At 39.5% G+C, this 14,371-nt stretch overlaps 1 protein-coding gene across 2 annotated transcripts in view; it reads left to right on the top strand.

Annotated features, from left to right (window-relative positions):
• LOC135699012 (dnaJ homolog subfamily C member 7-like) overlaps positions 1-1,991 on the top strand; it is a 43,010-nt gene extending 41,019 nt beyond the window's left edge. For both annotated transcript variants that reach the window (XM_065219191.1, XM_065219192.1), the window contains exons 3-4: positions 211-1,260; positions 1,332-1,991. In XM_065219191.1, the coding sequence (XP_065075263.1) occupies positions 211-1,260; positions 1,332-1,441 (1,160 nt within the window). In that variant the 3' untranslated portion in view covers positions 1,442-1,991. The remainder of the gene's footprint in view (positions 1-210; positions 1,261-1,331) is intronic.
• Positions 1,992-14,371: the final 12,380 nt, after the last annotated feature.

Below are 14,371 nucleotides of genomic sequence, written 5' to 3'. Positions count from 1 at the left end.
TATACACAGTAAGCCTGCGCCGATTTCTGTAATGTTTTCACGTGTGCCCACATACCTACTTGCCTTGTATATTTTTCTGTGTGAAGGCGGTAGTCAAATGAAAGATGCTTGACCTAGTTGAAAGTAATCAGGTTGTTCAGTGGTGTTGGTTTCGATCGAAACGTTGACACCGATATGTTAATCATGTTTTCTCACGTTTTTTTTTTACAGGTGATTTGATTGGTACCGAGCAGGCCATCAAGAAATTCCTGGAGTTGGATCCATCCAACCAAGCACTGAGGCCAGAGTTGATCAGTCTGAAGCAGCTGCGCGATCTCAATGAGAAAGTTGTCAATTGCTACGACAAAAAGGACTACCGGACATGCTTGTATCACTGTGATAATGCCATCAAGATTGCCCCTGCCAGCACACAGTACAGATTGCTGAAAGCAGAATGCTTGGCGCTTTTGGAGCGTTTCGAAGAAGCTGGAGACATTGCCATCAGCATTATGCAGTCCAATTCGACCAACGCGGATGCGATCTATGTGCGTGGATTGACGCTCTACTACAGCGATAATTTGGAGAAAGGTCTGTTGCACTTCGAGCGGGCCTTGCAGTTCGATCCGGATCACAAAAAGGCGAAAGCGATGCGTATCAAGGCCAAACAGCTGAAAGAACGCAAAGAGAAGGGTAACGAGCTGTTCAAGAGTGCGAAGTTCAAAGATGCGCAACTTGTCTATACGGAAGCACTGGCGCTGGATCCACTTAACAAGGAGATTAACAGCAAACTTTTTTACAACCGTGCGTTGGTAAATTCCAAACTCGGAAACATCAGAGACGCCATCAACGATTGCACCTGCGCTCTGGGTGTGAACGAAAGATACATGAAAGCACTGCTACACAGGGCAAAGCTACAATACAATTTGGAGAACTTTGATGAATGCGTTAAGGATTACGAAAAAGCTCTGAAATTCGAGAAGACTATGGAAATAAAGAACCTGCTCAAAGATGCTAAATTACAACTGAAGAAATCGAAGCGCAAGGATTACTACAAGATCTTGGGAATTACTAAACAGGCCACCGAAGAAGAGATTAAGAAAGCATACCGCAAACGAGCTCTAGTACATCACCCTGACCGTCACGCCAATGCCACGGAAGAGGAAAAGAAAGATCAGGAAAAGAAATTCAAAGAAGTTGGCGAAGCGTACACGATCCTCTCTGATGCGGTTAAAAAGTCCCGGTACGACAATGGTTATGATATTGAAGATCTGGATCAGTCAGGTATGACATAGATGAACCTTCACATTCGACCAAATATCTAAACATTTTTCTTTCTTTTTTCGCATTACCAGACGTTGACCCACAGCAAATGTTCCGACAGTTCTTCCAGTTCCCGGGTGGTGATTCGAACTTTGGAGGCTACGGAGGCGGCAACAATAATTTCACATTCCGTTTCGGTTAAGCACGGTCCGTCCGATCGGAATTAGCTGCGGATGTTTTAGCATGAACACAAACTAGAACTATCGTCCTAAAGCCGACCATCCTATCCGTTTGTAGTCGATAGTGTAAAGTTGTATTTTTTAAGCTAATGTATTGACGTTTAAGAAAAGGTAATCGTTTGAACCAATCCGAATGTATCGCAAATTTTAAACAGACAGAAATGGGAAGATTGAGGGGCGTTCTGGTATCGCCGTCTCTCTTCTCTGGGTGTGTCTGTCGGACTGTTTTCGCAGCAGAGCAGTGTTCTATTTTGATTTCGTTATTCCATTTGATGCAATCCGTTCTCGACTACTACTACTGGGTACACGGAAATTGCAAGTCTGTTGGAGAAACAAAAGCTAGATAAACTACATAACATCCTCTAAGTAGTAGGTAAGCAGAAAATGTAGTCGTGCAGTAGTAAGTTTTCCTGCAAATCAGAAGAAAGAAAAAGTGGCGTGTACTCTCAGTTTACTTAACATTACTCAAGTGCAAAATAGAAGCATGTTGATTGATCACAACAATAAAACAAACAGTGTTCATAATGTATGCGAAAGAAAATAACCATTGGAGACGGGTAAATGCTTTTGTATTTAAAATACGGTTCAAACGTACAGTATGGGTGATAATAAGATATTTAGGCATATTCTGCGCGGCGTGTGAGGTGAGGTGACTCGCTGTCACTAGTGAGGTGACAATTGGGTTCTTTAATTTTGAAAAATATATCGGTTTTTATATATCATCTGAAAGAGCTTCGTTTTCTGAGCACAGCGATTTTTTTTTCAAACCCACACACTTTCATCTCGATTTTTAAATCAAGATTTAAAGCAAAATAATAACTTCACTGTTTGACACTAAACTGACAAACTGACAGCTCGCTCCCATACAAAGTGACACCGAGGGGCGCTAATAAGGTGATTTTTGCAAATGTAATCGTACTTGTTTAAAAGAGTTCAAATGTACCAAAATTGATGAAATTTTGGGTTTGGGTGCCATTATTAATGCAGATTACGAATATGCATTAACCTCAATACCCTTAAAGAACCCAATTGTCACCTTGGGTGAGGTGACTATCCATTTGATTTGCACGGAGACTCTCCTCACCTCACCCGAGGTGACAATTGTCACTTTACTGTCAGCTCACACACCGCGCAGAATGGGCCTAAAATGATAGCAACTATTTGTAACCTATACAAGAGGTTGTGAAGTAATGGCGGTAAGCTCGAACTCGGATTAACTTTTAATACCGTCCCTGTTTGGATGATCTGCAAAGTGTTTGCTTAGAGGTTAATTAACTCTGATGTCGACATCAAAGCGGCCTGACATTCTTGATCGTGATTTAATCCGAGGATAATACCGATTGGAGCTTAGCACCATAAGTGTTTGACACTTAACACTTTACTTCTCAGAAGACTTTTGGTTGTTTTGAGATTCAAACATATATTTTTGAAAACATTGCTGGAAAACAAGATTTTTATTTTCTTTATTTAGGAGATTTTCAGCCGTAGACTGGTTCATCTCCGAAAGCCCCTGAAGGGGACTCCCCTAGTAACGTAGTTTATACCCCGTTCACATTACAGCCTATATCACGTAATGATTCTGTGACACTACCCCGAATGTCACTACCCCGAACGCCATAACCCCGAACGCCGTTACCCCGAATAGTACACTACCCCGAATGGCCATTACCCCGAATGGCGATTACCCCGAAATTAAGACAAATAGAAGAACAGCAAGGGATAAATTTTTGAGAAGGAAATTTTCTTTTCTAATTAACCACTTCATTCGAGCACTTAAAATGACGTTTACTACCACTCGAACTTTGAAATAAAACATTATTTTGAGATTTTTTCTTCTAGAACCTCGAGAAAAGTAGCCAACATTTGTGCGTTTTATAATTAAAAATAGAAATTAGTTGGTCCAGTTTTGTGAAATCGCTGGTAGAAAGTCACGCCAAAACTGCTTGACAAAGTGGTCAATTTATCCTGAATACAAATGATAGGATTCTATAACATTCCCCAGAAAACCATTCCCCCGAAAACCATTCCCCAGAATGCACCATTCCCCAGAAAAGCATTTCCCAGAATGAACCATTCCCCAGAATGTACCATTCCCCATAAAAGTATGCCATGTATTAGATTGACTATTTTTGTTTATTATAGGCATTCCTGGAATATTCTTTCGCGTATATAAAAAGAAAAGAAAAACTTATTAGGATATGTTTATAAATTACATAGACAGTTTAGGGAAGGGGGGGTTGGCAATTGTGCACGGTCCATACAAATTTTAAAAATTTTGTATGGAAAATTGTCTACGCAGGGGAAGGGGGGGAGGGGTCAATAATCCCAAAAAAACTGTCTACGTAGTTAATGAACAGCCCCTTAATGGCTCAAGGGGGTTTCCCATCTTTGAAAATATAATAATAGGAAATAATTAATTCTTTCGATATACGATAAAGAAGGGAATATTCCCTTCTTTTAATATATAAAAGAGAAAATAATCAATTCGTTAAATATATGATAAAGAAGGGATTATTCCCTTCTTTGAAAATATAACAAAAGGAAATAATTAATTATTGGATGAACGATAAAGAAGGGAATATTCCTTTCTTTGAATATATAAAAAGAAAATAATTTATTCTTTGGATGTATGATAAAGAAGGGAAGGGAATATTCCCTTCTTTTAATATATAAGGAAAATATGTAATCAATAGCTTTTGGCAAGGGATTCGGGATAATGACCATTTGGGATAATAACGTGTGGAATAATGTTATAAATTTGTAATCGATAGTTCAACGTTCCATGCACCGATTTTTCAATCCATAACGAGAAATTCTTCAACTCAGGTCTAGACTCAGGTCGAACAATTCTTTGGTAAGGTTTAACAGTTTCCGACTGGTATTGCATATTGAATTGGATTGCATATTAGACCCTTTGACTTTTTAAATGGTGAACGAAGTGCTCGAAAACTTGAAGGTTGTCATTTTCTAAAAAGCTTTAAAAAGGTTTGGAATTGATAAATACATAGTTCCATAAAAGTAAACGTAGTGTATCATCAATTTAGTAAAGTAAAACTAATCAGAGAGTTTAATCACAGACAACAGACATAACACTTTGAAAAAGTTTTTCTTGAAAACATAGTATCTCAAAACATAGGACCTCAGTAACGACATCTCTCGGGCTTCTCGCGTAAAACAAGCTTGCTCGCTTGCAAGCTTCAAAATTCCAATAAAAAATTATCATTTTATAATATAAATATATATATAAATTCCAAAACGAAATTTCCTTCTAAAAATGTACCCTTCTTTTGACCCCTTGCTGTTCTTTCATTTGTCTTAATTTCGGGGTAATGGCCATTCGGGGTAGTAGGACATTCGGGGTAGTGGCATTCGGGGTAATGGCGTTCGGGGTTATGGCGTTCGGGGTAGTGACATTCGGGGTAGTGTCACAGAATCCACGTAATATAGGCTGTCTTGCAATGAACACTAATACATAGGATTTCCAGTGAAAACTAGATGTATGTGTGCTCATTGTAAGACAGCGTATATCACGTGATATACGCTGTAATGTGAACGGGGTATTAGATTTTTTCGGTGAACCCTGAGGGGTTTCTCCTGGGTATAGGTGTGCTTAGGGTGTTCCCTTGGTACATAGTGGTTTTTACAGAGTTTGTTAAAGTTTGTGTTTCGTGGTTGTTTGACTTTAAATGATCTTTATTTCTTGTATTTGTTTGGTTTAGATGTATGAATTTTCAAGTGACACAGATGCGTCTTTACAACTTAAGTTATATTGAAATTTTTAAATATTATTTACTGTTCCTAGTTCTATCAGGCCTGTTAAAGTATGACCACCTTGGTGTTTTTTTTTAAATTGGAAAACGAGACTACTTACAACTACTATTTACAACTACAACTAATCTACAACTACTATGTATGTGTATGTAAGTAGCCACCATCCTAGTTTGGGTCTTGCCCTGCATGCGGCTCTACTCAACAGCAAGATCAAATTCCGTCATCATTCTGAATTCAACATACTGCTGTATGAAGGGCCAAAAAGGGTTGGACGGGCCCGTAAGCAGAGGCACTTACGCGAAACCCGCGGGAATAAGAGAATCTCCTTCCAACAATATGATCCAACAAAATGAATAACGAAATTAGCAATGCATGTTAAGCTTTCCACGGGATGATTTGTTTAGGAAGAGCGCGTCAAATTCATTGCAACTGTTGGAGTGAAATGTAACTATCTAAAATGACAGTACACATTCCCTCCTAGACTCCGGTTGGCACTCCACTCCATTGTCCAGTTACAACTTCAATGATGCCCTGATGCTCCCTCCCGTCCCAGTATTTATTGTAATTTACATTATGAATTTATATATAATCATGTAATATATAATGTATATAAAATATGTAATAAAATAAAAAAATATAATAAAAAATAAAGATGTTTTACAAAATACAAATAACCTAAATTATTGGGTCCTATACACACACTTTTTGTTTTATGAGCCATGAAATGACATAATGCATCATTGTATGTTTTGAAAATATAAAACTAAAGTATTGAATCAATAGACCGAAAATCGAGGTTATTTGGACATTAGACATTATATTTAAAAGGATACTACCAAACCGACCATCAAATGCACTGCCCACAAAAGCAGACACGTCCCCTCGAAAATGCAATTGAGAAATGTACAAGAACAATCCTTAACTGGAACGTACTCACCAAATCAATATATCCGGGAACGCATTCCCGATGTCGTCGAACGGCAAAAAAAAGGGAACTCGGTGAGCAAATTTGTGATACGGAATTTTCACTGAAAACAACCGCGAATTTCACCACACCCAACTGCGAAACACGTTCAGAAGCACTTTTGGTACACTTTCCATATCAATTCATTCGAAAAAACTTACTTACTCAACACCGATCGTGTCAAGCTCTTTCGCGCACCTTGCAGCGCATAAACTGAAATTAAAATTTTCACTCACGATGCCACAAATTTCTGGTCCGAGAGAAACAATCAAACCACGCAGCGCCAAACCTTCTGATGCTTGCAATTTTGCAAACATGATGAATCATGTTTTCTTTCCCGATTCTAAAACTTCTCTGAAAGCGAGAAAACCTCCACTCAAGTGAACCCTACACGATTGCTTTTATTGACAATAATCGTATTGTCAATACATGCTATATTGACGTCAATATATCGAGATTGACAATATTTCTGAACTCACATCATCAATATTATTGTCAATAGTTCCCCTTCGCGTCAATATATTGATGTGTGTGAGGTTTGCTTCACACACGTACCGTCCGGGAGGCAGAGTGCCAGCGCTAATCCGGCAAATGCAGCCGAAAACTATGAAAGCGAACGCACGCACAAAACAGAGAACAAACACAACCGTATCCAAAGGGGTTCCGTGCGCGACTGACAACTAATCTACAACTACTATATACACCTAACCTATTATATACAAATTGCTTATCAAAGCATGTTCTGATGTATTGCATTTCTGCACAAATTTGTTCCTAGTTTTGTTAATTTGAAAATCTACTTTCGGGATGTTAGCTTCTTGATGGAGGTCGGAAATGCGGGTATCGAAAGGACGATCTAGGATCATCTTTAATACCCTGTTCTGGGCTACCTGTATTTTGTTCCTGTGAGTTTGTGCACATGATTCCCACACCGGAGCTGCGTAGAAGATCGCAGGCGCAATGATTTGTTTGTAGACAGCCAGTTTGTTCACTCTAGAGAGACGAGATCTGCGGCAAATTAGCGGATACAAGCACCTAACTAGATTGGAACACTTAACTACTGCCCTATCTATGTGCGAGCGGAAAAGGAGCTTCTCGTCAAATAACATACCAAGATATGTTACTTCGGTGGACCACTCAACCCTTGTGCCATCCATTATTACAGTACAAGAGGGAGCCGGTTTTAGTTTGGGAGATTGTCGATGGAGGAACATTATTGATTGGGTTTTAATCATCGACCTTTATTCATCTGTGTTTCATCTCAAAATTGTTGATTGATTGGGTTTTGGAAGCATTGATTTTGATTTTCCACGTGTTGGCATAATCAGCAAAGGCGTCAAGGCATCGTTGAAGCTTGTTTGTTATTTCACGAGGCCTCCTTCCCTTGACGGTTATGGCGGTATCATCTGCGAACAGGAAGAACACGCAACCGTTGCTCAAGGGAGGAATGTTGGAAGTGTAGATGCTGTATAGCAAAGGGCCCAGCAGACTTCCTTGCGGAACACCTGCTGGGATGGAAAAGGTGTTTGAATTGTAACCATTCAACGATACCTTGAACGACCTTTGCTGCAAGTAGTTTCGGGTGATTTTTACAAGATGTGGTGGAAAGTTGAAGTTACAAAGCTTGTACACAAGTCCGTCATGCCAAACATTGTCAAACGCTTTTTAAGCGAACCCCACACGGTAAGAAATATTGTCAATACTTACAAGTATTGACAATAATATTGATGATGTGAATACAGAAATATTGTCAATACCGATGTATTGGCGTCAATATAAAATGTATTGACAATACGATTATTGTCAATACAAACTGTCGTGTAGGGTTCACTTTAAACGTCTAGCAATGCCATGGCTGTGGACTTGGATACAACTTTTTTACTTCGAATGTTATTCATCACCCGAACTAACTGGTGATTTGTGGAATGCCCTTTCCTAAACCCAAACTGTTCAGGTTGTTGTTCTCCTCGACAAACTTAAGCAAACGGCTGAGAATGATAGCGAATTCGTTTATTATTCAGTTCCAACCTGGATCGGGTATCAAGATTGGGTCTGCTTGTTTTCTGACAAACGTCAGTTTGCTCGTTTGTTTTTAAAACCTAGCTCAGGTTGAGGTTCGCACTGACAAAAAGTTCGGTTTCGAGCTATGAGTTTCTCGAACAATTTGCTCAGCGCTGAAAGGAGGCTGATTGGTCTGTAGCTGGAAGGTATTGATGGATCCTTACCGGGTTTGCGGATTGGTATGATTTTTTATACCTTCCAGATACTTGGAAAGTAGTGCAGTTCAAAGCGTCTATTGAAGATAGCAGTCAAAAGCGAGTACACTTTCGTGCTTAGCTTCTTCAATACCAAGTTGAATATACCGTCAAACCCGGGAGCCTTCATGTTCTTGGTGTTTTTCAGCGCTGAGCAAATCTGCTCCACTGTAATATTTTCTGCCGGAGGGACGACACAAGGGGAGGCATGCATGGAGGTTTTGTACACATTGTGAAACCTGATTTTCAAGCGGACTTTGGATGATGGAGCCAAGCAGATGAGACGAAGAAATGTGGTTGCCAATCGCATTTGCTTTCTCCTGCGGTGTGATTTTGAGCCGATCGACATCATTTTCGGCTCTAAGAGGTGGAACGGGTTTGGGATGAGTTTTCAGCACTTTGGCTACCTTCCAGAATGGACGGGAGCGGTCACACGCACGAAATTTTCGTGGTTGTTCAGCGTGATTGGCGGTTTATAAAAGGGATGGTAGTGGTCGTTGTAAAGGGCAAGCATGCGAAAAATCGGTTCAGTTTTGTTTCAGTTAAAATCTTCCACGGATTTGTTTCATTCTAACTCATTTTGCATCGCTATATATGAGATGTGCAATTAGGTTTTGCACCGTCGGGGTTATCCTCAATCTGATTACAGTTTAGTGGTACTGTTTACGTGGACTTAGTCGATTTTTTCTTGGGTGGATTTTCTCGATAATTTTTCAGACTGCAGTGAGATGTAAACCACATTTCTGCAATGTTCACGAGCAAAATTCTTGCAACGCGCTGTTCCTCGACAATTTTCAAGTTAAAATTCGGAAATTTTAGAATTTTTTTTTCGAAAAAACGACTAAGTGCTTGTAAACAGTACCACTGAACTGTCAAAAAGGTTCAGCCGATTAACACTGAGTTCATTCGTGACGTCACGCTGCAGTACATAATTCACGATGGTAAACACCATATCACAGACAAACAGACATAACACTAGCAAGTTGTTCATCGAACAAGCATTTAACGGTCAATTTAAAAGTATCGTAGTTGGTAGTACCGCCACCTGTGGCGCGCATAGTCAATTCCCTTGCGTTTGACGTTTACACACTACCGCCATCTGTTCAGTGTACTACCCACCGCAGTATACTCAACAGATGGCGGTAATGTTTTAGCGACGATGTTTTACAATGAGAAAAATTCAATGTGTTATGTCTGTTTGTCTGTGACCATATGTCAGAAATGAATTTAGCCTTCGTTAGTTCATCTCGAAATATTTCACTCAAGTTCATAACACATCCCAATCATTCATTCGTATATCGTAATGACGTTTGGTAGTGAATGAATCTGATTCGAAAACATCAACAAAAGTAAATGAACGAGCTTCTGATTCTTATTTGGCGATCTTTTGCATCTTTTGTGAACCGATTACAATCAGCATTTTCAATCATTCTCGTTCATTTTAAGCAATCATTGAAGGTATGTAGTGATAAACATTTCCAACTTTCTTTAAGTTATAATGAAAACTCTTTTTAGGATGAAGCGGACAAAATCTTGGTGCAAGCCAACCCAGAAGGCACTGCTAAGACAGATTTTGCGGTAGCAGGACGGTAAGCTGCACTGCATTGCTACAAGCAACTGTAATTGCGAGCAGTCTACATACAATCCGGGGAACTTTAAGCGGCATGTGCATGCTCAGCATCCGGCTGTTTACGAAAGGTTGGGGTTCAGCACTTCAGTAGCAGACGGTGTAGATTCAGTGGAACCAAAGAAAAAATCAAAAAAGCTGCTCGTGGGATCGGACAGACATTCTATTATTCTGGGTACCCTTCAGCTACTAACGACAAGCAACATGCCGTATAGTTATTTCGAGATGCCAGCTTTTAGAACGTTGCTTGGGCCGCTTTACAATGCCGCTGGTATTACAGTGAACCGGAAGAACATCGGTGAAATTATTGAGAAATCATCGGAGTTGGCACGGCGACAAATAAAAGAAAAAGTGGCAAAAGGCCTAGTAAGCCTTAAAATTGACAGCGCCTCACGAGGTAACCGACACATCTTTGCCATCAACTTACAACACTACTGCGACGGCAAGGTTGTGATTAGAAATCTCGGTAAGTGGGAATATGTGGGAGTTATCCTTAAAACAGCAAGCTGAGAAAAACTCTTTTGAAGATTCTTTTCTCCTTGGGCTCTTGTAGATCGAACAACATAGTTTTGTTATTTTTAGCAACATTTTCTGAACAAAGTAGGAAACTTTTTGTGTACATTGTAAAGTGATGGTTCTTCAAAATCAAGCCCAATGTACAACTCATTTTCCCAAAATGCTAATGGAACTGTAATACAGCATAGGGCATGATAGGTCTTCTATTTTCTCATCATCCTGACCTTTTGTTGGAATATCCCAAGGACCTCTAGTCCACTTGCAGCAATATCTGAAAGACTTTATTTTAGTTTCTGATCAGGTGTAGGTCTTCAGCGAGGGGCACGCAATGCAAAGAACCGGTGCGTTGAAGTTATAATGCAATCAAAAGTACTTAAACACTCCGAATACGGTGGGTAAAAAACTTTACGCCGACTACGAAGCCTCAGAAAAACGTGTAACGGCAAGTTTGCAATAACACAACTTAGCCATTTCTTAATGAATTTCAAAAATTGTGGTACCATTAGAATTCCTAGGGTTTGTAGATGAATTTGATTGTAAAAAGATTGAAAATAGAGTCGTCTACTTTTTTAAAAAGCGAAAAGAGTTGTTACTCGATTTTTTGAAAGGTGTGTTTGTAGGGTTTTGCAAGTGGCGCAAGATCTGTAATTTAGATTAATGGGCACAAATGTTCACAATTAGCCAGAATACAGTCATGGTTCCTATATATGGATCCTGGAGACAACGGAATGGTCCTCGAAAAATCCGGAGCATCCGTAAAAGTGGTCAATCCATGAATCTGATCCGAGAGATCTGCGGATTTTTTGAAAAAGTTTGTTGCGCCAAGAACTTATAGTACTAACATTAAAGCACTAAATTACCAGCAAATTATACATACAACATGAATTATAAATTAAATTAAAAATACCCACCACCCAGAACACCGCTTCTACACTTCTACATCTATATACATCCCAAATGGATTACCCTCCACCTCACACTGAACACGACAAATAAATCAGTTACCTAAGAACTACAAAGCAACGCAGACCAGGTTCTGCACTCTCGTCCGAAAACTATCGCTATTCGCGCCAGTCCGCCCAGTAATTGAAGCCACAATTTCGCCGTTGTTCACAAGTTCGCCTTTGTCGTCGTGCCGGCCAGATTCCGGCATTCAAGCAAGAACAACATTAGGAACTGTGATATAAAAAAATATTTGAGGTCGTGACATAAACATGTACCTGGATGGCCATGGGATCGTCCTCCGGAAGATCCGGAACATCCGTAAGAGTGAACAATCCATGAACCTGATCCTAGAGCTCCGCGTTTATTTTTTAGCATTAGGATCTGTGATATAAGAATGAACTAGGAACTGTGATGATAGAAAGAATTTGGGGTTGTGACATAAACATGAATCTGGATGTCCATAGGACCGTCCTTCGGAAGATCCGGAACATCCGTAAAAGTGATCAATCCATGAAACTGATCCTAGAACTACGCGTTTTTTTTAACATTAAGATCTGTGATGTAAAAATGAATTTGGGTCATGGACCTCGATGGCCATCGGACCGTCCTCCGGAAGATCCGGAACATTTGTGAAAGTGGTAAATCCACGATCCTGATCCTAGAGCTCTGCGTTTTTTTTAATAAATATTAGGAACTGTGATGATAGAAAGAATTTGGGGTTGTGACATAAACATAAACCTAGATGTCCATGGGACCGTCCTTCAGAAGATCCGGAACATCCGTAAGTCAATCCATGAAACTGATCCTAGAGCTCCGCAGTTTTTTAAAAACACTAAGAACTGAGATGATAGAATAAATTTGTGGTCGTGCCATAAACATGGATCTTGATGGCCATGAGACCGTCCTCCGGAAGTTCCGGAACTTCCGTGAAAGCGGAAAATTCATGAAACTGATCCTAGAGCTCCACGGTTTTTTTCGAAAACACTTGGAACTGTCATATATAAATTAATTTTCGGTCGAGACATAAACATGTACCTAGAAGGCCATGGGACCGTCCTCTGCAAGATCTAGAACATCTTTTAAAATGGTAAATCCTCGAAACTGATACTAGAGTTATTCTACGGTGCCTTCCACTTAAAACCTTCCATTAAATTTTGCACAGTGGTCTCATCGACCTTATTCGCCGCCGAACGCCATCTAGATTTAAACTGCTGCTCGTTTTCAATGGATTTATTAGTTTTTTTAGATTCCGTTTGATCAAGACCCAATACCGTTCGATAGGGTGGAGTTCTGGGCTGTTGGGAGGGTTGCGGTCTTTGGTGGTACCCCATGTTGTTCGCATCATACCACTCGATTGCCTTTTTCCCATAGTGGCAGCTCGCCAAGTCCAACCAGAACAGCACAGGTCTATTATGTTACTTTAGCAATGGTAGCAGCCGCTTTTCCAGGCACTCCTGGACGTAGATACGATTGCCGCCGCTTCCAGGCTTCCTGGCGGTCGACAGACGCGCTCCGAACACTTTGAAAACGTTTGTCACGGTCGATTTGGCCAGATCCAGTAATTTTTCCAACTTGGCGTGTGAGAACGTCGGATTCTCTTGCTGCGTGAGCGCGAGCAAATTTTTGACATGCTGCTCCTCTTGCTTGGACGTCATTTTGAAAACTGGAAAGCAAACGGTGAAAACTCATCATAGCAACCATTGTATATACACTCAACTTCCAAATGCAGCATTTCAGGTTTTTTATGCATTTTTAACAGTAATACCAACAATCAATACGAAACTAACGATTTTAAATTGGCTCACCACTTTAGTAGCCTATTGGTCCCAAGCAAACGATTAACGCACCCCATTCTAGTCGAAATTCTAGTACAACGCAATGTTTGTTTTGATTCGCTATGAAAGTTTGACAGATAAAATGAGGGGTTATTGGTTTTTCCTATGTTTCGAGGGGTGAATCGATTAGCTTGGGACCGAAGAAAGTACCAGAGCTGAGCCAAAAAGTTGAGCACGTTATTTCGGGACCTTCTAGTCTTAGAGTTACCTCTATGGTAATACACCAATATGAAGTTGACCAATTTTTGCGCGTTCCAGACTTTACTGTATATGAACTTACCGCATATATGGTTAAAAACAATATTTTCGATACTAACAGTAGAATTAACTACAATTTCGTTTAAAAGAATTGTAATTTATAATGTTGTTTGTTTAATCCCTTTTGTATTTGTTTTTACGCAGCATGGTAAAATCAATAACAGCAGTATTTATTTTAAATACATTATTCGTTCTACCGAAATTTAGTACTATTTTGTTTTAATTTTTAACCTACGAAATAGTATGCACGGATAGAAATCTCCTTATACCTTTTGGCAAATTTTCAATGCTGATTATTCATAAAATGTAGGGTATACGTCCCTAACCTCGGTCTAATATGCAGCCATAGATTACGTTTTTAATCATAACTCATCAATTAATTTACCTGCAAACGATATTCTACTGCTAAATGGTATGCTTAGATATGCTTATCATGTCGTTTGCTATCAGGAACCGCAAAAAGTTGAAAAACTTACTTTTTTTAAGACAAAAACTCACCAGGGAAATGTATGTAATATCGGTCTATTGTCCCCAAATTGGGTCTATTTATGGATGCAACTTCGTCCTATCCTGTTTGATTCTCAAAAAAAAAACGCTCTTGGTAACGTTTTCTTATGTATTTTTTTTTATCACTATCACTGTTAACTTAATACTCTTCATTCCTCAAAACATTTCTTAGAGAAAATTTTACGAAAACTACATTAAATCACTCAAGTTAAAAA

Source organism: Ochlerotatus camptorhynchus, unplaced genomic scaffold (genome assembly GCF_037179485.1).
Source record: "Ochlerotatus camptorhynchus isolate MF236.1 unplaced genomic scaffold, CSIRO-AGI_Acam_v1.1 ptg000101l, whole genome shotgun sequence".
Taxonomy (NCBI): domain Eukaryota; kingdom Metazoa; phylum Arthropoda; class Insecta; order Diptera; family Culicidae; genus Ochlerotatus; species Ochlerotatus camptorhynchus.
This window is presented reverse-complemented; position numbering and strand designations above follow the sequence as displayed.